General features: G+C 38.6%; 1 protein-coding gene across 1 annotated transcript; it reads right to left on the minus strand.

The window, feature by feature from the left end:
- Positions 1 to 2,138: 2,138 nt before the first annotated feature.
- Positions 2,139 to 18,658, minus strand: cmpk (cytidylate kinase). Its single transcript, XM_059984272.1, has 6 exons — positions 18,389 to 18,658; positions 14,472 to 14,618; positions 13,374 to 13,526; positions 6,207 to 6,283; positions 5,968 to 6,064; positions 2,139 to 4,210 (listed from the first exon to the last, which is right to left on the minus strand). The coding sequence occupies exons 1-6, from the start codon at positions 18,506 to 18,508 to the stop codon at positions 4,154 to 4,156; spliced, it is 651 nt and encodes a 216-aa protein (XP_059840255.1). The 5' UTR covers positions 18,509 to 18,658; the 3' UTR covers positions 2,139 to 4,153.
- Positions 18,659 to 27,058: the final 8,400 nt, after the last annotated feature.

Below are 27,058 nucleotides of genomic sequence, written 5' to 3' on the forward strand. Positions count from 1 at the left end.
TGCAGTATGAAGACTGCAATACTTCGGTGTAACCTTATTCAGTAACGATAGTCGAAAATGAAAGAAATGTAACAGCTAATGGGAAATTTATTGTGGAAGGACAGCTTTGATGAGTCAGGGCATGACCAGTCATAGAAACATGCAGTACAGAAGCAACCTTCCTCCTCTCTCCCAACTGTAATGCACATGTATTCTAATCCTATTTGCTCACATTAGGCCCAAACTCCTCTCTAAGTACCTGTCCAAATACCTTTTAAACTTTGTATTAGTAATTGTTATTATCTCTTCTGGCAGTTCAGCCCAGATATTCACTACCCTCTTCATGGAACTTACCTCTCCTCTCATATTAAAACCCTGCCCTAGGAAGAAGATTCTAACATCAATCCTATCTATGACTCTCATGAATTTATAAGTCTCTATATGGTCACCACCTTGCCTTCTACATTCCAGTGAACATAAACCTGACCTATCTAACTACTTCAGGCAACATCCTGTTGAATCTCTTTCACAGTTTCTATTGCTACCACATCCTTCCTGTGGTGTGGTGACCAGAACTGTATATAAATCTCTAAACACAGTCTAACCAATGTTTAACTGTTGTATAACTGCAACATGACTACTATCTTGTACTAAATTCCTCAGCCTACACAGACAAGGATACCAAATCAAAAACGCCCTAAGGAAGCATAGTAAATCTCCCAGATGATATTCTGCCACTGACCTGAATGTTTCTGAGCCAATACCTGCTTGTTTGCATGCCCAGATGATCAGAATATTAATAATGCAGTTCCCATTGCTTCTCAGTCCAACATTCTGTCCATTCATCCTCTGTCGCTTCATACCCACACATGAACAAGTAATGGAGAAAGGTGAAAGAGAACTGGGGATGGGGTGTAGTTGAATTAAAGTCTACTATAAACATAGAGCCAAGGGCCAAGCAATACTGAGAGGAATTAACAGAACAGAAAAAGATCAAGAATAAGTAAGTATTTTTCAAGGCAAGGCAATGACTAGCAAGGAACATTTGTGTTTGGGCCACAGATATTCAATTTGTACATCAATAATTTCATTGAAAGAACTAAATGTAAAATTTTTAAGTCTGTCCTCAACACAAAATTTGGTTGGGATTGCAAGTTATATGAGAATGTTATGAGGCTTCTATCCAAGTTAATATACATGACAGATGCACTATAACATGGATAAATATGTAGGAAAATGTAATGGCATCTGATCTTTTAACAGATGATAGATTGCGAAATGTTGATGTACAAAGAAATCAACAGGGACATCAAAAAATTACACACAGTCCTTCATTAAAGTTTTGAATACAGGAGCAAGAATGTCTTGCAATATTTCCTCTATTTTTTGTTACAGCCGTGCGGACCAGCCATTGCTCTCAGGAAATTTTTACGTAACCTGAAAAATAAGCAGCACTTTGAAGGTTTAAATATTAAGGAAACTCCAGCTGTATGGCAACAAAGGCCACGTTCTCGGGAGCACTGTGCAGCAGCGCACCCCCCACACCTTGGAGGGAAGTGATGTCTTGCTTCAATTTACAGGGCTGTAGCCAGATAATGCCTGGAGTCACATGTGCAGTTTTGATTTCCTTACCAAAGGCAGGAAATGTTTGCCATAGAGAAATGCAATCATCAATCTGAATACTTGATGACAAGTCTGTTATATGAGGAGAGATTGTATCACCTGGAATTTAGAAGAATGAGAGATCTGACTGAAACTTTCAAAATTCTGACAGGACTCAACAGCACAGATACAGGGAAGAGATTTCCTCCAGATGCAGGGTCTTGAACCAGCTGTCAAGAGTCAGATATGCAATATGACATTTAGAAATGAGAAGGTTCTTCTCTTATAGGGTAGTGAATTTGTGAAATACTCCACCATGGTAACAACCTCCCCTAGTGAGTCAGTAACCAGTCAAGTATTTCATCATACTTCACCTGCAAACTCTACGGCACACTATTCAAAGGCCTTCTTCAGGGGACAGAGAGTAGATAAAGCATGGATCTATCATATGGAGCTGAATATAATATATTCTCTCATACAACCCATATAGAACTACAGATCCAAGCTACAAGAAGCTGAAATATGATTTTTCTTCAAATTCAAACACAAACATGCAGTCAATTTTTCTTTACTTCTTTTAATCTGCAAAACTAATAACCAAATAGATAATCTACATTTATACATAGTTCTAATATTGCTAGTGATCCAAAAATGTTTTCACGTAGTCAGAAATGACCAGACACAAAAGCTAAAGATGCTGCAAAAGGAGTTACTCATACCTATAGAAATGGAATGAATTGTAATTATTTAATATTAAATGTCAGCTAATCGTAAAATACAAATTGCAAGCACCTTCCAAGCCTTGGCAGTTCAAAGTACACATCTAGAGTACACTATTATCTCTTTGTTTCTAACAATATTTACTGCAACTTCGCAAACAAAAGTCCTGAGTTTATTACATTTGAGTATGCTATCAATTATAATAGAAATTCAAATTATGATTTAATTATTTAGTTAATTATTATTTAGAAAAATAACAAAAAGTATGAATGTTAAATGTAATGAGGTATTCTGGTCATCCTTATATTAAATAAATGGACAAGTATCTCGGAATTCAATGCTCAAACTAGAAGGATTGGAATTAGAAATTCAAGTAAAACTTTTATTTGATATTCTCAAACACAAACTGATGAAGTGCTGGAAATCCCAACATTTACTCAGCATTTGTTAAGGAAGGTCAAATTTAGGTGAACTGTTCTCTCAGAATCTTTACAATAGGAATGTAGATCTGTCACTTTACAAGTAGCGGCTGAACTGTTCCATATTTCCAGTGTTTATAATGATTTCCGATGCACAGAAACTGTCTTAATTTTAGAAGATCTTCTTTAGCGTCCTTGATACATTTATAACATTTTAACTGGTATTGTACATTGGATGGACATTGCAGCAGGATATTCAATTATTTCAGTTGTGGCCCACCAGGTCCTCACTGCAATTAGTCATATGCAAAGGGAAGGAGTAAGTGGAAGAGCAGTAATGTGGTCAGGGGCAGCACTGTGGTAAGCAGCATAATTGGAAATTAGAACTTTCGTTTTGGAGTGGGGGATGCAGAGAAAAAACAATGGACAAGGAAAGCTATGTTTGAAAGATCTCATTGCGTGGTGAATGAAATAACAATAGCTGCTTAGGTGGCAATGTTCCAAAAGAACTGCTGTCCTGCAAGTAAAATAAATCCATACGCCTAATGCAGAAAATGCTTTGAGACTATGCTGACTCACAATAGGAAGTGTCCTATCAAAGTTTCAGAATGGTAGAAAATGATGGGAGTGTTTGTCATTGTTTTTAAACAAGATAGCAGTTCAGTTGCTCTGATTTTTCTCACCATTTCAAGATCTAACATTTAGACTTGAAAGACTTCTTTAACCAAGATCTTCAACCAACGTAATATCAGCCTGCAAAAATTTCTCAGCTACCACTTCCAGAATCAACTCGGTCATCTAAAAATGTTTAACCTGTGGAAAACTATACTGAAATGTACATAAATGTTTTGAACTTTTTACACATTAAAAATTCCAATGCACGAATTAACTTTTAAAAGTACATAAATAAATGAACAAGTGCAAACACAGTTTCAAAGGTAATTCTTTCTAATTTGGTTGTTCCTCTAGAAAAAATGCACTTAAGGATTAACAAGGGGTATTATTTAACATAATACTTCACTCTCTGTATTTCCTTTAAGTTTAGATTTACAAATGTGGTATAAGTTGATACTAAAAATGCCAAATTAATTTGCATGTTAATTTGAAAATATTGAATTTTGCACAATTATGATCATTTGGTATGAAAACAATCAGTAACAAGTCACTGCATTTCAAGAGCACGTGGATACATCCATAAGCAAGGACAAGTTTCAGATGAACATTTTTACTCTACAAATAACAATTTGAAGTTGGAAGAAAATTGGGAAATGAACTTGAAAATGTAATGTCTTCCTTACATCTTAAAGAATTTTTTCATAAAGTAATGAATGCATCAAAACATAAAATACTTGTACCCAAAAGTAAAGTAATTTAAACAAGGATAGAATATAATAGTTATTCTAACTAAGCACAAGCATTAGGTCTGTATAACTTCAAACGTTGTCGACTTCATTTTCGGCATCAAAGACTTTCTGGACTTCAACAAAAACCTGAAAAGAAATTAAAGAATAAATTCTCAAAGCTAGCGACATTTTCAAATATATTACCCATTAATCATATACAACACTATTTCATCTATAACAAATTTTTAATAGAAGGAGGAAGTTACTATGTCTGAGATAATTGAAAAAAGACCATTTCAAACAAAGCATGCAAGCACTTTTTATCTGAATATTCTACATTGAGCTGTCATATTTATGCCCTGATGGCAGTGCGACGCAACTTGCAGCTGCCATTCTGGAGCTGATAATCTGTTATTTGTGAAGCGGGGTACCGTGTGCAATCATAATCAGATGAAAAACGGACGTGGGAGCACGGAGGAACATCTGGAAATTTCCAGGAAGACCATCTTCCTTGCTGCTGCTGCTGTGAGGTCCGGGTCTCTGCTAGGAAGAACAGGCCCCCAGTCCTCGGGGTCGCGTTGTCGATGGCTGTTGGCGGGAGTGTCTTAATACGCTCGGCAGAAGATGGTGCTCGGAGAAGCTGTGCGGGAGGGGATGGTCGAAGGCTTGGAGGTTCGACGGACTCGGAGTCCGCTGTGGTCAGAGCGCTTTCACTGTGTGCTGTGTCTGCGAGGCTGGGTTCGACAGAGCTTTCATTGTGTGTTGCGTCTGCAAGGCTGAGTCGGGCGGTGCCGTGTAAGTCCATAGCGGGGGTATTCCCTTCTGCTGCCTGCATGGGATGGCGAGTCTATTGGGACCCTGAGGACTTGTGGAAACTGTGTGGTGGTTTATTTTGAACTTATAGTCTTTTAACATCTTTGGACTATTTTTAGTCTGTTTTTTTTTAAATTATGCTACTGTTTGCACTGTTGTAACTACGTGGTTTTGTGCAGGTCTTGTAGCTTTAGTTTTTGGTCTTGTTTTGTCTGCTGGGATTGGAGCTCCTTTCCCGGGAACGCGCTAAGATGGTGGCGTGATATTAATACGCAACAGCCTCTCCGGACTCTGGATTGGGGATTGCCAAACGTTATGTGGATTTTCTGGTGCAGTCTGTTTTGTCATGTGCTTTTGTGATATCAGTCTGGAGGAACGTTGTCTCATTTTTTAACTTCATTGCATTTGTGGTTTCTAATGACAATAAACTGAATCTGAAACTGATGCACAGAAAGTAAATCAATGATTATGGATTTAGAATCCAATAAGATATTCCCATCACCTCCCTCCCCCGTTTACTTTTTTGCTTCCTAATGTGTGGCTTGGGTTGTTATTGTATTGGGTTAGCACACAGAAATCATGAGTTTAAAAATCACTTAAAATGTTGTAAAATTTCTTGAATCCTCTGGCTTTTAGCTGGCTTATTATTCTTCATAGAAAGGAGTCTATCACCTGTCCTGATCTAAATTAGGTATAATTTCAATCCCTTACAACTCATGTCAACAAAGGATACCTTTCAATATCAGAATAACAATTTTCAAGAAAGAACTTCTATTTGTTTCCTTTATAGTTTGATTCAAAGGTTGAAGGTTCATTTTATTGTCAAAGTATGCGTGCACAATACAACTCTGATATCTGTCTTTTCCAGATAGCCATGAAATACAGGAAGACCATGGGTGTTGATGAAAGAAAATACATCATTTTTGGAAAAAGAAATCATTCCAAAAAGTGGATTATATAGGACAGAGAATGCTCAGCATTTTACGACAAAAGTTATAATTAAAAAGGAGCTTCCTAAAACATGTATAACACTTGCTCTATATCAAAGAGCTACTGCATGAAATTGTTTGCTTTGATTACATTTTACACACCTCATCAATACTTTTGGCTCCATCGACTCTTCTTACTTTTCCTTCTTTTGCATATCGTTCAATAATAGGTTTAGTAGACTGCATATAAGTCTGAATCCTGGAGGAGGTACAACAAATAGGTATCAATGGTTTGGGAAGATAACTTTTAAAAACAAACAGAATAAGAAGAATACATATAAAATAGGCCTAATAGCCTCTTTCCAATCCAATAATGTTTATAAAATGAATTTAATTTCTACCTTTTCTGCAGACTCGAGATATTATCATCTGTTCTTCCACTACCTTTTCCTCTTTCAAGGCAGCGTTCCACACATATCTTTGGCAAAAGAGAGAAAAACAAAATTATTTTCAGTAAAGAAAAATACAATATACAGAATCTGATAAAAGCAAATAAAAGATACAAAAGAAGTGAAAAACAATATGTATAAACTCTTCATCAGGATTGGAAGAGAGTTAAGTTTATAGCTCAGTGCTGTAAAAGCTTTATAGCTTATAAAGATAGATGCAGGGAAAAAGGAAAAAAAATATTAAACAGAAAAGACAGCACAGACTAAAACACATTTCTAGAATTCAGCCTCCTTTTTTGGAGGAACAAACCCTTGTACGATTATTTTGCACTTCTGAAGTTTTATCATTTAACTTCTGGTAGTGATAGGGGATTCTATAGTCAGGGGGGCGGATAGGAGATTTTGTGGGGAAGATTGGGAGTCTCGGATAGTATGTTGCCTCCCTGGTGCTGGGGTCCGGGACATCTCAGATCGGGTGCAGGTTATTCTCGAGAGGGAGGGCAAGGACCCAGATGTTGTGGTCCATGTAGGGACCAACGACGTGGGTAGGATGAGTGAGGGGGCCCTGCGTAGTGAGTTCAGGGAGTTAGGTGCGAAGCTGAAGGGCAGGACCTCCAGGGTAACAATCTCAGGATTGCTACCTGTGCCACATGCGAGTGAGGCAAGGAACAGGAGGATTATACAGATTAATACGTGGCTGAGAGGATGGTGCAGGAGGGAGAGCTTCAGGTTTTTAGATAATTGGGCTTTGTTCCAGAGAAGGTGGGATCTGTTCCGAAGGGACAGTTTACACCTGAACTGGAGCGGTACTAACATTCTTGCAGGAAAGTTTGCTAGTGCTTCTCGGAGGGGGTTTAGACTAAATTTGCAGGGGGCAGGGATCCAGAATGCGAGAGAGGATAGCGAGATGAAGAATAAAGGACAGGTGGGGACTACACGATTCTGGAATATTAAGTGAGTAGTAGAGAAAGGTGAGGCGGAACAAGTGATAAGGAGGGCACATGTACAGAGGGATGGTCTGACGGGACATGGAGTTAAATGTGCAGAAAAAATAAGTAAATTTAGGAAGGACAACAAAATTCAAGGGGCGTATAGCCCGATGGGAGTTCGGGGAGCTGGGTTAAGCACAATAGGCAGTGATTTAAACAGAGAGAGGAGAAATAGGCTAAAAATTCTATATCTGAATGCATGTAGTGTCAGAAATAAGGCACATGAGCTTGAAGCTCAGGTGCAAATGGGTAACTATGATGTTGTTGAGATAATGGAGACATGGCTGCAGGGAGATCAGACCTGGGAAATGAATGTGCAAGGGTATACGTGCTATCATAGGGACAGAAATGTGGCCCTGTTGGTGAGGAATGAGGTTCAGTCCTTTGCAAGGGGGTGGGGGGGACACAGGATCAGGAGAAGTAGAGTCTGTATGGATAGAACTGAGTAACAGTAAGGGCAAAAAGACCCTAATGGGTGTTGTCTACAGGCCACCAAACAGTAGCATGGATATTGGATGCAAGTTGAATAGGGAGTTAACATTGGCGTGTGGCAAAGGTAATGTCGCAGTAGTTATGGGGGATTTCAACATGCAGGTGAATTGGGAGAATCAGGTTGGTGTTGGACCCCAGGACAGGGAGTTTGTAGAGTGATTACGGGATGCATTCTTGGAACAGCTTGTATGAGAGCTGACCAGGGACAAGGCTATTCTGGATTTAGTCTTGCGTAATGAACAGGATTTGATAAGTGATCTTGAAGTAAAGGAGCCATTAGGAGGTAGTGATCATAATATGATAAGTTTCTATCTGCAATTTGAGAAGGATAAGGGCAGCTCGGAGGTGTTAGTGTTGCAGTTGAACAAAGGAGACTATGGAGCCATGAGGGAGAAGCTGGCCAAAGTTAACTGGACGGATATCCTAGCAGAAAAGACAGTGGAACAGCAAAGACAGGTACTCTTGGGAATAATGCACAAGGTGCAAAATCAGTTCATCCCCCGGAGAAGGAAGGATTCAAGGGGAGGGGGGAGGGGCTACAGTGGTTGACAAAGGAAGTCAGAGATTGCATAGCATTAAAAAAAAAGGAAGTATGACAGAGCTAAGGTGAGCGGGAGGACAGATGATTGGGAAATTTTTAAGGAACAACAGAACTTAACTAAAAAGGCAATATGGGGAGAAAAAAATGAGGTACAAACGCAAGCTAACCAGGAATATAAAGGAGGATAGCAAAAGCTTTTTTAGGTATGTGAAGAGAAAGAAGATAGTTAAGAACAATGTTGGGCCCTTGAAGAATGAATTGGGTGAAATTGTTATGGGAAACAGAGAAATGGCAGAAGAATTTAATAAGTACTTTAGATCTGTCTTCACTAGGGAAGACACAAGCAATCTCCCAGATGTATGGATGGGCCAAGGACACAGGGTAACAGAGGAAATGTAACAGATTGACGTTAGGAAGGAAACGGTGATGAGTAGACTGATGGGACTGAAAGCTGACAAATCCCCAGGTCCAGATGGTCTGCATATTAGGGTACTAAAGGAGGTGGCCCAGGAAATTGCAGATGCATTGGTAATCATTTTCCAATGTTCCTTAGATTCAGGATCAGTTCCTGAGGATTGGAGAATGGCTAATGTTATCCCACTTTTTAAGAAAGCAGGGAGGGAGAAAACAGAGAACTATCATCCTGTCAGCCTAACATCAGTAATGGGGAAGATGCTAGAGTCCATTATTAAAGATGAAATAGTGGCATATCTAGATAGCAGTGATAGGATTGGGCCGAGCCAGCATGGATTTACCAAGGGCAAATCATGCTTGACTAATCTGTTGGAGTATTTCGAGGATGTAACCAGGAAGTTAGACAAGGTAGATCCAGTGGATGTAGTGTACATCGATTTTCAGAAGGCATTTGATAAGGTCCCACATAGGAGATTGGTGGGTAAAATCAGAGCTCATGGCATTGGGGGGAAGATATTGACATGGACAGAAAACTGGTTGGCAGATAGAAAGCAAAGGGTAGCGGTGAATGGGTGTTTCTCAGAATGGCAGGTGGTGACTAGTGGGGTGCCACAGGGCTCAGTATTGGGACCACAGCTGTTTATGATTTACACAGGCATTGAGAATAACATCAGCAAGTTTGCTGATGATACTAAGCTGGGTGGCAGTGTGACATGTGATGAGGATGTTAGTAGAATTCAGAGTGACTTGGATAGGCTGAGTGAGTGGGCAGAAACTTGGCAGATGATGTTTAGTGTGAATAAGTGTGAGGTTATCCACTTTGGGAGTAAGAACAGGAAGGCAGATTATTATCTGAATGGTGTAGAGTTAGGTAAGGGAAAAATACAAAGAGATCTAGGAGAACTTGTTCATCAGTCACTGAAGGTGAATGAGCAAGTGCGGCAGGCAGTGAAGAAGGCTAATGGAATGTTGGCCTTTATCACAAAAGGACTTGAGTACAAGAGCAAGGAAATTCTTTTGCATTTGTACAGGGCCCTGGTGAGACCACACCTGGAGTATTATGTACAGTTTTGGTCTCCAGGGTTAAGGAAGGACATCCTGGCTGTAGAGGAAGTGCAGCATAGATTCACGAGGTTAATTCCTGGGATGTCCGTACTGTCTTACGCAGACAGGTTAGAGAGACTGGGCTTGTACACGCTGGAATTAAGGAGATTGAGAGGGGATTTGATTGAAACATATAAGATTATTAAGGGATTGTACAGGATAGAGGCAGGAAATATGTTCCAGATGCTGGGAGAGTCCAGTACCAGAGGGCATTGTTTGAGAATAAGGGGTCGGTCATTTAGGACAGAGTTAAGGAAAAACTTCTCCCAGAGAATTGTGGGGGTCTGGAATGCACTGCCTCGGAAGGCAATGGAGGCCAATTCTATGGATGCTTTCAAGAAGGAGTTAGATAGGTATCTTATGGATAGGGGAATCAAGGGATATGGGGACAAGGCAGGAACCGGGTACTGATAGTAGATGATCAGCCATGATCTCAGAATGGCGGTGCAGGCTCGAAGGGCCGAATGGTCTACTTCTGCACCTATTGTCTATTGTCTCTCCTACTTCAGCTCTATCATATTTACAGTGGAGTAAAGGGAATTACAGAGGATTGAGAGAGCAGCTGGCCAAAGTTGATTGGAAGGGGACACTAGTAGAGAGAACAGCAAAAGAGCAATGGATGGAGTTTCTGGAAGCAATTCAGAAGGTACAGAACAGACACATCCCAAAGCTGAATGAAGTTTTCTAAAGGGAGGATAACACAACCATGGCTGTCAAGGGAAATCAAAGGCAGCATAAAAGCAAATGAGATGGTATATAATATAACAAAAAAAAGTGGAAAGTTAAGAGGATTGGGAAGGTTTTAAAAAGCAACAGAAGGGAACTAAAAAAATGAGAAAGTATGAAATATAAAGGTAAGCTAACCTATAATATAAAAGACAAAGTTGGTTTTTTTTTCAAAAGTAAAAAAAAAGGCGAGAGTGGAAATCAGACCCCTGGAAAATGACGTTGAAGAGGTAGTAATGGTGGACAAAGAAATGGCAGAGGAATTTTGTGGTCCTCTTCACTGTAGAAGACACTAGCACTATTCCAGAAATTTGAGTGTTAGGGGGCAGAAGTGAGTGCAGTTGCTATTACTAAGGAGAACCTGGTTGGGAAGCTGAAAGGTCTGAAGGTAGATAAAGCACCTGGACCAGATGAACTCACCCCAGGGTTCTGAAAGAGGTAGTTGAAGAGATTATGAAGGCACTTGTAATTATCTTTTAAGAAGAAAAAAATCATTGGATTCTGGAATGATTCCAAGGATTGGAAAATTGCAAATGTAACTCCACTCTTTAAGAAGGGAGGGAAGCAGAAGAAAGGAAACTGTAAGCTAGTTAGCCCGACCTCAGTAATTGGATAGATGTTAGTCCATTATTAAGGGTAAGGCTTCAGGAAATTTGGAAGCACATGATAAAATAGGCCAAAGTTAGCATGGTTTCATTAGAAGGATATCTTGTCTCACAGATCTGTTGGAATTCTTTGAAGAAATAACAAGCAGGATAGACGCAAGAGAGTCAGTGGATGTTGTTTACTTGGATTTTCCGCAGACGTCTGACAAAGTGCTGCACATGACACTGTTTAACGGTTAAGAACCCATGGTATTACATGAAAAATATTAGCATGCAGTGTCATTCTTGCAGGCATACACTGCAAATCCAGGAACCATAATAGAATCAATGAAAGACGGCACCCAACAGGACAAGCAATCAATTTGCAAAAGACAAACTGAGAATAAAGAAAAAAGAAATAATAAATAAATAAGCACTAAATATTGAGAACACGAGGTGAAGAGTCCTTGAAAGTGTGGGAATGGTCTAGTGATAGGGCAAGTGAAGTTGAGTGAAGCTATCCCTTCTGGTTCAAGAGCTTACTGGTTGAAATAACTGTTCCTGAATCTGGTGGTGTGGGTCCTGAGACTTCTGTATGTTCTTCCTGATGGCAGTAATGAGAAGAGAGCATCACCTGGGTGGTGGGCGTCCCTGATGATAGATGCCGCTTTCTTGCGACAGCACCCCATGTAGAAGTGCTCAATGGTGAGCAGGGCTTTACCCGTGATGGACTGGGCCATATCCACTACTTATTGTAGAATTTTCCATTCAAGAGCATTGATATTTCAATAACAGGCTGTGATGCTGCCAGTCAATATACTCTCCACTATACATCTATAGAAGTTTGTCACAAGTTTTATGCTGAATCTTTGCAAACTCCTAAGGAAGTAGATGCGCTGCTGTGCTTTCTTCATATCACTTATGTGTGTGCCCAGGATAGATCCACAAAATAATAACACTGAGGATATAGAGTTGCTAACCGATGAGGATGCACTGTGGGCCTTTCGTTTCCTTGTCCTTCAGTCAATTATCAGCTACTTGGTGTTAATGACATTGAGTAAGAGATTGTTGTTATGGCATCACTCAGCCAGATTTTCAATCTCCCTCCTATACGCTGATTCGTCACCACCTTTGATTCAACCTATGACAGTGATGTCACCAGCATTGGAGTGATGCTTAGTCAGTCATAAGTGTAAAGCGAGTAGAGCAGGGGTCTAAACACACAGCCTTGTGGTGCATCTGTGCTGATGGAGATTGCGGAGATGTTGTTGCCGATCCAAACTGACTGGAGTCTGCAAGTGAGGAAATTGAGGATCCAATCGCAGGAGGAGATATTGAGGCCTAGGTCTAACAGCTTAGTTTTGAGGGGATGATGGTACTGAATGCTGAGCTGTAGTCAATAAAGAGCATCCTGATGTATGTACCTTTGCTGTCCAGATGTTTCAGTGTTGAGTGAAGAACCGATGAGATGGCATCTGCAGTGGACCTGTTGCTCCAGTAGGTAAATTGAAGTGGATCCAAGTCACTTCTCAGGCAGGAGTTGATATGTTTCATCACCAATCTCTCAAAACATTTCATCACTATGGATGTAAGTGCAACTGGACGATAGTCATTGAGGCAGGTCCATAGGTTCCTATGGGGAGTGGGGAGTCTGTAACCAGAGCGCAGAGCCATAGAATAGAAGGGTGTCCATTTAGCAAAGATGAGAAGGAACTTCTTTAGCCAGAGAGTAGTGAATCTGTTGAATTCATTGCTACAGATGGCTGTGGAAGCCAAACTATCGGGTATACTTAAAGCAGAAATTGTTAAGTTCTTGATTAGTCAGGGTACCAAAGGTTACAAGGATAAGGCAGGAGAATGGGGTTGAGTAGGATAATAAATCAGTCATGATGGAAAGGCGGAGCAGACTCACAGGCTGAATGGCCTAATTCTACTTGGTTTAATGGTCTTATATCTATTTTTCTTGTCCTTTTCCCTTCTCATACATGCTTAAACCCTTTTGTAATGGGACTGGTTATGGTTCAAAGAGAAGGTAATCTTTACTTTCACTTCGTTGTTCAATAATGCTATTTGATGTATTAAGTATTAATAATATGTTTTGTGTTTTTTTTTAAATTTCAGATATCCAGCACATGCAAAACCTTTCAAAACTCACTCTCCAGAATTCTACTGATCATTTTAATAACCAAGGGACTGCACAGAGGAACACCAGAAAATATTTAAGCATTCATCCATTGATAAGCAATCAAGCCAATGACTGTTCAGTTACCTCATTGCTGCAGTCAAAGAAAAGGACAAATTTGACATCAACATTACTATTCATTATCCTGTTCCAGCCTTCAAGATTGTCTGTATTTCTAGGAAATCCATCAATGAGAAATTTGTTCTTCGAGGCATCTGCAGCCATTGTGTCATCCATTGCCTGAAAGACAAGCAAGAAATGTAATGCAAACACTTGGCTAGATAATTTTCAAAATCTGATCATAAAGCACACTTCAGAAGCTGGACATTTGAAATGAGCAAGAACACAAGCTTACAGTTGCCATTTTTTTCTATAGTACCTGGACTAGAATGAAAGAGCTGAAATTTAAGTTTGGGTAGTAAGCATTTTATACATTCCCTCAGCTCACTCATCTTTTCAAAGTACTGCTTAAATACCATAAACCAAGACTGATTGTAAACCAGCTCCTGCCCTTTATTAATGAATTGTGATTAATTATTTTAATATTTCAGAACATACTGGATTTTAAAATAACAGTATTTATTAAAAATATCTTTGCTGTTTCAGATCAGCTTTTCTTCAGTATTCATGCTTTTGTTTCTCATTCTGCAAAACATTTAGGACATTTGCTTAAAAACCATGCTTCTTTCTTCCTGTTTTAATAGTGTGAGAATTCTTCAACATGACTGGCTGTTCAACTAATATGACATTCACCAGGGACAACTCTGTAAACTAACTTCTGTTAGTAATCGAAGTAAAAAAATAGGCAAAGCACAGTCTGCATTGCTGCTAACACCAGAATTAAGCCATTAATGTTATACACTTCTAAAATATAGTAATTGCTACACTAAATAGGTTTAATGTGGAGAAATTACAAATTTTATGTACGACGTGTATTCAATATACTAAAACAACATGAATTTTTAACTCATCTGGGAAGCCTTCTCAATGCCAAATCTTTGGATCAGAGGCTTTGCAAAACAGAAACCACACCAGCGCTCTAAAATAAATCTGCAGTATAATTGAAGTACAAAAATACAGCAATTTGTCCACAGATGCCATTGAATCTACAACAGTAAATTATTATTCTAAGAATTCCAAGCCCTGAAACTTTAAATTTCTGTAGCATGTTGAAATGAAGCTTACCCTTTTAAGAAGATTAATAGTTATCTCCACTGGTACAATTTTTCCTTCCTTTATGTAATTGTCAATAAGTTCTCCATACTGAGTACCTTCTTTGCTCCGTTCAGCACGAAGTAGATCACCAGCAGAGAAGTGAGTGTATCCATATTTCTGAAGCAAAGCAAAAAAAAGGGTACAGAATTAATTACACTTTACAAGAATTCATACAATTTCATATGGTTAAAAGATTGCTGACATCAGTTTCAAATTTTTGTGGTTTTAAGCTGAATTACCTGCTGTGCTAGAAACATTCCATAACTCATGCCTTTCATTCGTGATGAATAGTATTAAAAATTCAAGACATACCACACTCACGATTCAGTCTAATATTTTCTTACTCTTAGGACAGCAGCATGTTTTTCAGAAAGTATTCTGCTTAGATATAATCTTAACACTACAATTCATCATTTTCCAATTATAAACCGGATGCTCTCCTTCAATGTTCCACATGGGCAGCTGAGATCAAGCAAGATTAGACAGCAAGAATAATTTTGTTAGAAAGTAAAGACTAAAATGTCTCTGTATTTAAATAGATCCTCTATAGGCATAACTACTTCCATTGTAAATTCCAACAAAATTCTACTCGTCTGATTCTCCAGTTCCATAAACAATGGATCAAACCTGTGTAAATTAGTACCCCATAAAGCTAAGGGGTAAACTATTGTAATAATGCTAAATATTAATGTTGGTTTGAAATGGAACTTGTAGACTTCACCTTAAAAAAATTGTTTCATATAATGTAGTTTGTTCAATTAATTCTCTCAAATTTTGGTAAATGATTGTATTCTACCCATACTCAGTATTCTCTAGGCTGAAATGGGAAATGAATTTAGCTGGTCTATTAACTATACCAGAAAACTGAAAAGGTTCTTTCCACAAAATACAAGTGAATTGGCAGGATTCTGTTAACACCAAATAACAAAAAAAAAACAATTCAGTTTTGCCTATAGTATTGTCAGTGCATTTAAGTTAGGAAAAGAGATACTCAGTTACAGATAAGTAAAATATTCTCCAGAAAAGGCACATTTTATCCATTTAATTTAAATATATATCTTACTAATGACTCAAATTCACCAGGTCATCTCTCATAAATATGGGAAAAGTCCATGTCCTAAAATGATAGCAGTTTATGATTCATACACAATACACTTAATTTCAGAAACACAGATGACTAAAAATGTGATCATACTGACAGAAAAGTTTTCACATTCAAATGTCTAACATTCAGAAAAGAATCATCATAGAAAAGTCGCAATAAAAAAGGTTATTCAGCCCTTGTGTCCATGCTGAGAAAAAAATGACTTACCCAACCTCACAGCACTTACAAAATAGCCTTCAGCACAGAAACAGACCATATTAACCATCTCACTTAGCTAATCTGGTCTCACTTAACTATATTGGTCCATAGCCAGCTACATCATGGCAATTCAAGGGTTTGACAATAGACAATAGGTGGAGAAGTAGACTATTCAGCCCTTCCAGCCTGCACCGCCATCCTAAGATCATGGCTGATCATCTACTATCAATACCCAGTTCCTGCCTTGTCCCCATATCCCTTGATTCCCCTATCCATAAGATACCTGTCTAGCTCCTTCTTGAAAGTATCCAGAGAATTGGCCTCCACTGCCTTCCAAGGCAGTGCATTCCAGACCCCCACAACTCTGTGGGAGAAGAAGTTTTTCCTTAACTCTGTCCTAAATGACCTACCTCTTATTCTCAAACAATGCCCTCTGGTACTGGACTCTCCCAGCATCTGGAACATATTTCTTGCCTCTATCTTGTCCAATCCCTTAATAATCTTATATGTTTCAATCAGATCCCCTCTCAATCTCCTTAATTCCAGCATGTACAAGCCCAGTCTCTCTAACCTCTCTGCGTAAGAGAGTCCCAAGAATTAACCTCGTGAATCTACACTGCACTTCCTCTACAGCCAGGATGTCCTTCCTTAACCCTGGAGACCAAAACTGTACACAATACTCCAGGTGTGATCTCACCAGGACCCTGTACAAATGCAAAAGGATTTCCTTGCTCTTGTACTCAATTCCCTTTGTAATAAAGGCCAACATTCCATTAGCCTTCTTCATTGCCTGCTGCACTTGCTCATTCACCTTCAGTGACTGATGAACAAGGACTCCGAGATCTCTTTGCCTAGCAGCTTCCTAAATATTGCTTGAATATCTGCCTCCTTTGCCAGCTCAGGCAAGCTGCAGATTCCAAATTCTCTCCTTATGAAAGAAACTTCCCTCAGATCCCCTATAAACCAGCTACCTCCCAAACGAGACACGTCCTTTTATTTTAGACATCCCTACCAAGAAAAAAAAGATTTTTTATGTTATCTATTCCCTTTTAATTTTTGCATCCCTCTTTGGTTTTAATTATTTATTTTTATTGTAACTTATAATACTTGTCTTACACAATTCTGTGCAACAAAAAAAAAAATCGCAGCATATGTGCATGATGATAAACCTGATTCTGAGTCTTTATCTAAGTATAACTCCACATACATTTTAAGTATGGTTAAAGTTTTTAACCCGGTCACTATTTCAAGGAGTGAGATCCAAAACCCCACTATCCTTCAGCAAAAAATATTTTCCTCATTTCCACTTTAATTCTTCTCCCAAATACTTTACATGTATACCCTCTGATTTTGTCCTGAGTGTAATCAGTCCTTTTTATTTATCCATCTACTTTATGCTTCTAGATTAAATATCAATGGCCTCATTTCCAAAAGAGGATCGCTTTCATCCAGTTGTTCCTCACAGCTAATATTTTCCAGTCCTGACATCTTTGCCCTCCTGTGCTATCATAATTTTTCCCTGTAATGTTTGCAGTAATGTGAATGTAATTCTAGCCTAACGTCATCACTGTCCTGATACTCTATGCTAAAATCGGTGAATTGGTTTGTTACTGCATCTGCCAAGGTACAACGAAAAAACTTTGTGTAGCATGTTATGTATATAGATAATTTCATTAGATCAGGTCATTGTTGAAGTAGTACAAAGAACGTTATGTAAAGTTACACAGAAAGTACAATGCAGCATTTTTTAACTGCGCATTGACCTGTTATGCGACCTTTAAGGATCTGTGAATATACACATCAAGGTCTCTATGCCATTCGGTATTCACACATTTACTGCTCCCCTAATGCATTACCCCAAATCACCACACCATTTATATTCTCCAACTGAAAGTGTGTCTTCTCAGTGTCTTCACAGCTAATTTACGAATGAAAAGCAAACAAAAAACACCAGATGCTGTATATCCGCAGATCAGATAGCAACTGTGGACAGGAACTGACTTAATTGCATGCAGTGACTTATAAAATAAAACGTCATAAACCGTAAACTCTCTCTCCACAAATAGTGACCTCATGAGTAGTTCCTGCTCATTTTTTTGAAAGATTTCCAATGTGAATTGTTTCTAACTAAATCAGTTCTAAATCATACGCCTTTTGGAATTCCACTGACAATAGCTTCCAAATACATCCGTCAATTATTATCATATACACAAGAAACTCTGAAGACGCTGTAAGTCTTGATCAACACACACAAAAATGTTGGAGGAATTCGACAAATCAGGCAGCATCTACGTAGGGAAATAAACGGGACGATTCGGACTGAGACACCCTGCTCCCTGCCATGGAGCCATGTCTAAATGCAATCTGACAATCCATCTCGGACCTCCTGGGCTTGTACTTTCTAAAAGAGCCTGCCACGCGGCTCCACGTCCGAAGACTTGCTCAGATCCACATACACTCGCCCTCCTTAAAAGTAAATCGGTTCAGCCACATGGACTTGTTATTTCCTCCTGGCTGGAGTGCTCGGCCCACGGCTTCTCCTAGCAGGCTTGGCCGCTTGTCCTCCCTCCTTCCGGCTACCCACCTTGACGATGTTGCTGCACTGGGTCCCTTTGCCGGCTCCTGGCCCACCAAGCACAAAAACCACCTTGGGCTTCATTTGCAGCAGCTTCCGGGCTAGAGATCCCAAACAGTTAATCACCATACGACGAGAACCAACGCGACGACTCCTCGTTTCTCCCACCGATAAATAGAAAGGCTGCTGTTCAAATATACTGTCTACCACCACCCCTCCACGTCTCCGGTCCACAGCCGGGCCGCCTCCCGCTACAACTCACCCGGAGTAACGACTGCTTCCGGGTGTGAGCTGCATACTTGTGATCTTTGTTCAGTTCAGAGGAGGGGAAGGCTACAACCGGGATTTTTTTTTGACATTTGCATATGAAATCTGAAGTAATGAGCAAGTTTGCCACCCTTAAAATAAATACATTCTTTATTGTTTAATCTCCAAACGTCCGGGTATTAATTTTCCCGGAACATCAACGAGCCTTTTGGACCTTGGAACGTCACATTTTGCCCTTTCCGCACTTCCTCAGCTAAACCTCTGTAATCTTCTTTCTCTCGTTGTTTTGTTTCTAAACTGACCAATTTAGTCACACTTGTAGTAGTAGATCCCGTTTTCTAATTGCAATTTGGGCAAATAAGTTTCTTCTAATTATTCTATTGCGTTACTTAAACACCAATTTCCTCCACTTGTGTTCTTATTCACGAATGGGAACATCCTAACTGTATTCATTCTACTAAAATCTTCCACGATTTTAAAGATCTCTTAAGTCTTCCCTGAACCCTTTCTCGGAAGAAAAGATATAAAAAATTCCTTCATCCCTTCCTGACATATGTGGTATCATAGTTAAAATACATGCCCTGCAATATCAGATATATATCATGATGACGGAATCTACGCAATACCAAAGCAAGGTTTAGAATTCCATCCCCATTTTTCACTCGTATCCCTCCAGAGTTAAATCATCATACTCGTTCACCTTTACATGATGCCTGCAGCACAATTTATAGAGTTCTGACGAACGATCTTGGTACTGAAACGATAACTCTTTTTCTCTTTCCATAGGTGCTATCTAATCTACAGAATGTCTCCAACATTTTCTGCTCTTCGTGCAATTTACAATGATTCTTTTTCCCTCTAAAGTCACATCTCCAAAATAGCAAATGACCTCCATTTCCTTGGAAAATATTACCTCTCAAGTATCTTTCAAATTAATTTGCCAGTTATTTGCACTTTTTACAAGTTTATTAATGTCTTGCACCATAAGTTTCTGTCCAAAATATTCATTCACAGGATATGAGTATGACTGGCAAGCCTATGGTTTATTTCATTCAGGTGACTTTGTTAAACAAAGCATTTTATCTAACGTAAGTATTTTAATAATAGTGTTAAGTAAAAAGTGACAGATTTTGCTACAATGACAATGAAGGAAAGGCAAACAAGAGAAAATCTGCTGATTCTGTAAATCTGAGCAACACACAAAATGCTGGAGGAACTCAGCAGGCCAGGTAGCATCTACGGAAAGAAGTATAGTTGACATTTTGGGCCGAAACCCTTCAACAGGACTGGAGAAAAAATGCTGAGGAGTAGATTTTAAAGGTGGGGCGAGGGGGAGAGAGAAATACTAGGTAATAGGTGAAACCTGGAGGAGGAGGATTGAAGTAAAGAGCTGGAAAGTTGATTGGTGAAAGAGATAGAAGGCCATGGAAGAAAGAAAACGAGGGGGTGGGGGGAAGACAGAGGGAGTCCATGGGTGGGCAAGGAGATAAGGTGAGGAGGGAAAAGGGGGTGGGAAATGGTGAGGGAGTGTTTGGGGGACATTGGCCATTAAGTTTGAGAAATTGACATTCATGCCACCAGGTTGAAGGCAACTCAAATGGAATACAGATGTTATTCCTCCAACCTGAGTGTGACCTCATGACAATGGAGGAGGCCATAGGTGGTCATATCTGAATTGAAATAGGAAGTGGAATTAAAATGGGTAGCTACTTGTTCTGGGGGAAAGGCAATAGTTTTTGAAATCCAGATGATGTGTGACTTGAAGGGGAAATTAAAGTACTGTTCTAATGTGCTTGTTGCCTGGTACATGAGAAGCTCTGTCAAAAGAATCTTGGCAAGCTACTGCTGTGCATCTTGCAGATGGTTCTCTTTACAACCATTGTTAAAACTAATTGTAGATGGGCCAATATTAATTTGTTTGGATGTTTCAAAGCAGTCATTGTTATCTCACTTACATTATTATAATTTACTTCTTAAGTCTAAGTTTGGACCAAGGGTTTATAAGTACATATTAATCAAGTTAATTAAAACTAAGTGAAAATAGAAGACCAAACTGGACACAGTATACTTTTTGAGATCTAACCAACATCTTGTACAATCATATAAAAAAAATTGCTTGGCTTATAGTTATAATTTATCTCATAAATATATCCCAACATTCTATTTTTTTCCCTAAGTTACTGGATTGGAATCAGACATAATAGAACAATTAAAACCCTGATTCATCCTAATTGCTATTAGGAATGGCCTCAAATGAAAATTAACATAAAAGGGCCAAACTCTTTGGAACCTCACTCACCAGCTAACGTGTGACAGTGCAGAGTTCCCAGATTCCCAAGGATAGAGCTACAGTAAATCTCTATTCCATATTTCAGAGTCAAACTGTGTATCATATTTGGGGTTGTTAAAATGCGTCAATGAGAATTAAACAATTACCCTTCCCTCACTGACTATAATAAAAATGTGATAATCTGGTCTCCTTGGGACTTTGGTAGCACTGGCAGGCAGGTTTTCTGGGGGGATACTAATATCCAAAAATATATATATTTCACTTTCATCTTCACATATTACAGAATAGTACCATAAATATTTCAGTGAATAAGATCATAAGGTACTGTATAGGAGCAGAATTAGGCCATTTAGCCCATCAAGTCTGCTCTGCCATTCCATCATCGCTGATTCATTATCCCATTCAATACCATTCTCCTGCCTTCTTCCTGTAACTCTTGACACCCTTCCTAATCAAGAATCTATCAACCTTTGCTTTAAATATATCCTGACTTGGGCTCCACAGCCATCTATAGCAGTGAATTTCACTGATTTGCCACCCTCTGGCTAAATAAATCCCTCTTCATCTCTGTTCTAAAGGGGCATCCTTCTATTTTTGAGGTTGTGCCCTCTGATCCTAGGTTCCTCCACTATAGGAAACACTCTCTCTATGTTCACTCTATTTAGCCCTTTCAATATTTAATAGGTTTCAAAGAGATTCCCCCCCCCCACCACCATTTTTCTAATCTTCAACAAGTACAGGCCCAGATGCATTCAATGCCCCTCATATATTAAACCTTTCATTTCTGGGATCATTCTTGTGAACCTCATCTATGAATCTCCTATGCTAGCACATCCTTTCTTAGAGAAGGGGCCCATAACTGCTCACAATACTCCAAGTGCATCCTGCGAGTTTAAAACGGTCAGGAAAACTACAAACTTCACTTTTTATTAACACTTTTTATTGTCATTTCAACCATAACTGCTGGTACCATCAGGATTTTCTGAACCATCAAAAGACATAGCTTCACTGGGATGACATAATTCTATAAGGCTATTGAATGAGAATTAGAAATTCCATTTGAGAAATTGCATGGAAACAATTTATAAATGCATAATCTCAACAGAATGTGTATAAAAAACTTGTTCTGTTTTTAAACAGAATTTACAAATAATTGTTACTTGAAACTGTATCATAAGATTACTGTCCAATTTTTTGAACAAAATTCTGTCAAACTGCTAAGCTTTTTTTCGCAATTAATGTACTATAGTGGTTAAGTGACCTGAGGCTGGAATGATGTCATAATCATGCAACTCTACCTGTTTAACAACATTCCAGACTCTTTCAACACAAGCCAACCAGAGAGGTGGAGAAGTTGGGAAAAAGTAACTGAATTTCTCAATATTAACTCTGGACATCATTAAGTAGACAGCCAATGTTTCTGTCAGGACCCATCATCCATTTCCCTCCAAATGTGCTGCATGACCAGACATATTTATCCAGCAGCTTGTTTATTTTGCTCCAGATTCCAGCATCAGCAGTTTTTTGTATTCCTGTTAAGTCTCAATGCATCAGTCCAAACACAAGAATGCAACTCTTCTATTGATTACACTAGACGGACAAATCTTTAAAAAGCATTGCTTTCTCGGAAATTATTTTTGGTTATGATGATGCATAACACAAATCTAATTTTGGATTACTTGTATCATGTAGGAATTTGGAGAAAATAAGAAGTTAAGTTATTTTGAATATAATGTGTTTAATTGTGTAACAGTGCTGATATTTTGCAATAGTTCAACAAAGCCAAAAATGTTTTGTTGCTGATTTTCATTTGTACTCAATGTCTAAGGCATCACGCATAAGTGCCCAACAATAATCAGCCATCACTGATGGATTCCAGTTGCCCTGATACCATTTCTCCATGACCACAATGTCCTGGTGAAATATTGCACCATGGTTGTCACTGACAGCACAAAGATTTTTAATGGAAATGCAGAAAATAAATCTTTAGTGGCATGTTGCACTTTATGGTTCTGTATGCATATTATCAACCAGCTGCATGTACTTGTAGTTTGATGTGCTTCAGTTGCGAAGAAAATTTTCAACAACATCCTTGAATGCCTTCCATGCGATTTTCTTCAGACCCACTAGAAGTTCTTCAAATTGCCCGTCATTGATGACCTGTTTAATTTGTGGACCAACACAAATGCCTTGTGAAAAAAAGTTGTTCTGACTTGAGTTATGAATTAAAATAACAAATATAGGTTATTTCAAAAAGTTGGTGTTTGATAGGTAAATTTCATGGTGATTTTCATGACCAGTAGCCCAAAATCCCAAGATGCATACAAAAGTATTCAGGAAGCAAAATCTTTGTTGTCCAGTGTTATTGTACAGTACTCCCATTAATGTGCTTGGATGAATAATCAACAATGGCTTCTCCATGGTCTGGGTTAAAGTAGTTGGGCCCCAATCATGATAAAAGATCTTTATTTGCATAATGAAGAAGGTACCCTCTGGATTTCTGCAGATACCCCTCTTTCCTGCTTGTAAAAGAGAGCTAAGGGCAAAACTATCAGGAAAACATTGAGATGTTGTTGAATATATTAACAAGTAAAAGGGGTTGCAATGTTGCTTAACTGATTATTTTGGTTGCCAAGATGTCACAATGAACAACAATGACTGTAGTTACGTATTTTATTTCTTTGAGTTCACATCTGTTTTGTAGGGTCCAAACCTCTGATTTACAATATAATTATTGCACTATTAATATTGTTCTCACCTTGAAAAATAAAATCACTTGTGTCTGTGGAATTAATCCTTCCTCAGTGTTTCCTACCCTCTTTGCTACTCATTCCTTTCACAAAAAGAACACTTAACAAAGAACTGTAGTTAACTTGTGAAAAATTATAATCACTTATCTAATAGTGTGTTCAGAATCTAAGATTAGATTACAATCCTATACTAACCCATTACTGTAAGTAATAAATAAGTATTTTGACAATCTTTTAATTTCAAGAAAATAGTGGTTCACATTCTTTAAATTTTCTGTGCTAATAATAGAGTGAGTGGGTGTGTATTCTGAGTTAGTTTACTCTGAGTTCTTTCTTGTCACTGCTATATAGACACTAATATCTGTTACAGGATTATTGCTGGAACACCAGAAAATAACCTTTAGTTACTTTTGCATGTACAAGGATAATGTTAAAACTCTGAACTGTTATAAATTTATAATTAATTGTTAAAATGAATGCAAAGTCCAAATTTCAAAATATAAAACCATAAGATAAATGAGTAGAATTAGGCCATTTGGCCCATGGAGTCTGCTCCGCCATTTCATCATGGCTGATCTGTTTTTCTTCTCAGCCTTCACCCCATTTCCCTTCATGCCCCGACCAATCAAGAATCAATCAACCTCTGCCTTAAATCTACATAAAGACTTGGCCTCCACAGCTGCCTTTGGCAATCAATTTCACAGATTCATTACTCTCTGGCTAAAGAAATTCCTCCTCATCTCCGTTCTAAGAGGCTGCCCCTCAATTCTGAGGCTGTGTCCTCTGGTCTTAGACACTCCCACCTTGGGAAGTATCCTCTCCACATCCACTCTATCAAGGCCTTTCACCACTTGATAGGTTTCAATGAGATCACCCTTCATTCTTCTGAATACCAGTAACTAGAGGCCCAGAGCCATCAAACACTCCTCATATGACAAGCCATTTAATCCTAGGATCATTTTCAATAACCTCGTTTGAATCTTCTCCAGTTTCGGCACATCCTTTTTAAGACAGGTTGCACAAAATTGCTCACAATACTCCAACTAAGTAGTATCCAAGTAACTTTTATAAAGTCTCAACATTACATCCTTGCTCTTATATTCTAGTCTTCTTGAAATGAATGTTAACATCACAGTTAACTTCCTTACACAGACTCAACTTACAAATTAACCTTTAGGGAATCCTGCTCAAGGACTCACAAATCCCTTTGAACCTCAGATTACTGTTCTTCTCTCCATTTAAAAAATAGTCAACCTTTTCATTTCTTCTGCCAAAGTGCATGACCATACACTTCCCAACACTATACTTCAACTGCCACTTCTTTGCCCACTCTCCTAATCTAAGTCCTTCTGTAGCCTATTTTCTGGAAACTACCTGTCCCTCCACCTATCTTTGTATCATCTGCAAACTTTGTAACAAAGCCATCAATTCCATCATCCAATTAATTGACATATAACTTAAAAAAAATTGGTTCCAATACAGACCCCTGTGGAAAACCCCTAGTCACTGACAGCCAAACCACAAAAGGCCTCCTTTATTCCCACTCTTTGCCTCCTGCAAATTGACCACTGAATTATCCGTGCTAGAATCTTCCCTGTGATACCATGGGCTCGCAGCTTGTTAAGCAGCCTCATGTGTGGCACCTTGTCAAAGGCCTTCTGAAAATCCAAGTATACAACATCAACTGAATTTCCTTTGACTGTCCTGCTTGTTATTTCTTCAAAGAATTCCAACAGATTCTCCCTTGAGGAAACTATGCTGACTACGGCGTATTTTATCATGTGCCTCCATCAAGTCTAACATCTTCTCAACCATGTTAAATTGTTAAATATGTCCAGATAGTATGAGAGAAAGGAGAAAGAAGAAGTGTCAGTCTATTTGCAATATTAGTATTTAAAAGAGTAGATTTAAAACTTCTACTGTAGTAAATCTCCATTGAAGTCCTTAATATCCTAAAAATGGTCTCTGGGTAAGACATTAGAGCCTAGACAAGAAGCAGATCTTGTGGCTATTTATCTAACATGTGGCTGAGACTATATCAATGATAGGTCACTGTAAATGGATTCCCCACATTCCATCCTTCCCCCCAATCATAATCAAGCCAGGAGACACTCAGGAAAAGATTACATCAAGAAGAACACCAACAGATATTAAGAGCAGACTTTCACAAGATAAATATTCTTGTAAGGTTTAGGAGTGAACTAAGTCAGTTCTGATGAACAAACATCAACTTTCTCAGATATTACTGGACACTCTCAGTACTTACATAATAAGTAGGAGCAGAGTATTTCATTGGCCCATCGAACCTGCTCCTCCATTCATTAAATTATGTTTGACCTTCAATCTTAGCATTAGTTTCAAGCACTGTCTGCATATTCCTCGAATCTCTTAGTCCATAAACCTATTGATTGCTGCTTTAATAAATGCAATGGCTGAGCTTCTACAGCCCCTTGGGTTAGAGAATATAGAACTTTCTCCTCATCTTGTTCCTACTCCTTTTCCTGCCTCTTGGTCCAGTCTCCACTAATGGGTAATATCTTCCCTGCATCTAGCCTGTTAAGCCCTATTAATATTTTTATACGTTTTGGTTAGATTCCATTTTTATTCTTCTGAACATTAGAGAATACAGTCCTAGCCAATTCAACCTCTCATCATACTGCAAAACTTTCCTTTCCTGGAATCAGTCTGTGAGAAGGACATCCTCACCTGGGTCATCAGACCAAAGTTGTACACAGACCTTAGATGCAGTTTCACCAAGGGCTTATTAAATTGTAATAAGGTCTTATTACCCCTGTATTCAAATCCTCTCAGATAGAGATTAACATAATATTGGTCCTCTTAGTCACTCTTTTCCACATTGTTTGTCATAGTCTTTCCCACTCAACTTAGCTTGTACATTTCGCCATACTAACAAGTTACTAACATCCTCTTCCATACTAACAAGTGTAGTATTGTTAGTAAACTGGGAAATATGATATTTTGCATCCTCAGCTAAATCGTCGATAGAAATTGTAAAATGTTTGGGACAACCACTTCTCCCTTGGTGCCTCCCTACCTATAGCTTGCTGATTTGAAAATAATCCACTTATTCCACTCATTCAAATAAATTATTATCAATCCATGTCATTATTTTACCCAGAATTCAGTATGTTAATCAGTTTCATGTGCAAGACTTTTAGCAACAACATTTCGAAAATTCTTATCACTTGCCCCCCTTATCTATTCTTCTCATCACAGCCTCAAGGACTAGTCAACAAGATTTTCCTTTCATAAACCATGTCCCTCCTTTTGTAAATAGTCAAATCATATTTTCTACCCCCAAAGATTTTTCATTATTTTCAGTTTTTATTTCAAATATTAGAAGGCATTGGC

Source organism: Hypanus sabinus, chromosome 11 (genome assembly GCF_030144855.1).
Source record: "Hypanus sabinus isolate sHypSab1 chromosome 11, sHypSab1.hap1, whole genome shotgun sequence".
Classification (NCBI taxonomy): Eukaryota; Metazoa; Chordata; class Chondrichthyes; order Myliobatiformes; family Dasyatidae; genus Hypanus; species Hypanus sabinus.

Excerpts from the sequence above, each read along its gene's own strand:
- cmpk (XM_059984272.1), bottom strand. The coding sequence starts at position 18,508 with ATGGTGATTAACTGTTTGGGATCTCTAGCCCGGAAGCTGCTGCAAATG. Across the intron at positions 14,619-18,388 it reads AGTGCAGCAACATCGTCAAG|AAATATGGATACACTCACTT; the intron begins GTGGGTAGCCGG and ends GCTTTGCTTCAG. Across the intron at positions 13,527-14,471 it reads CTATTAATCTTCTTAAAAGG|GCAATGGATGACACAATGGC; the intron begins GTAAGCTTCATT and ends CTTGTCTTTCAG.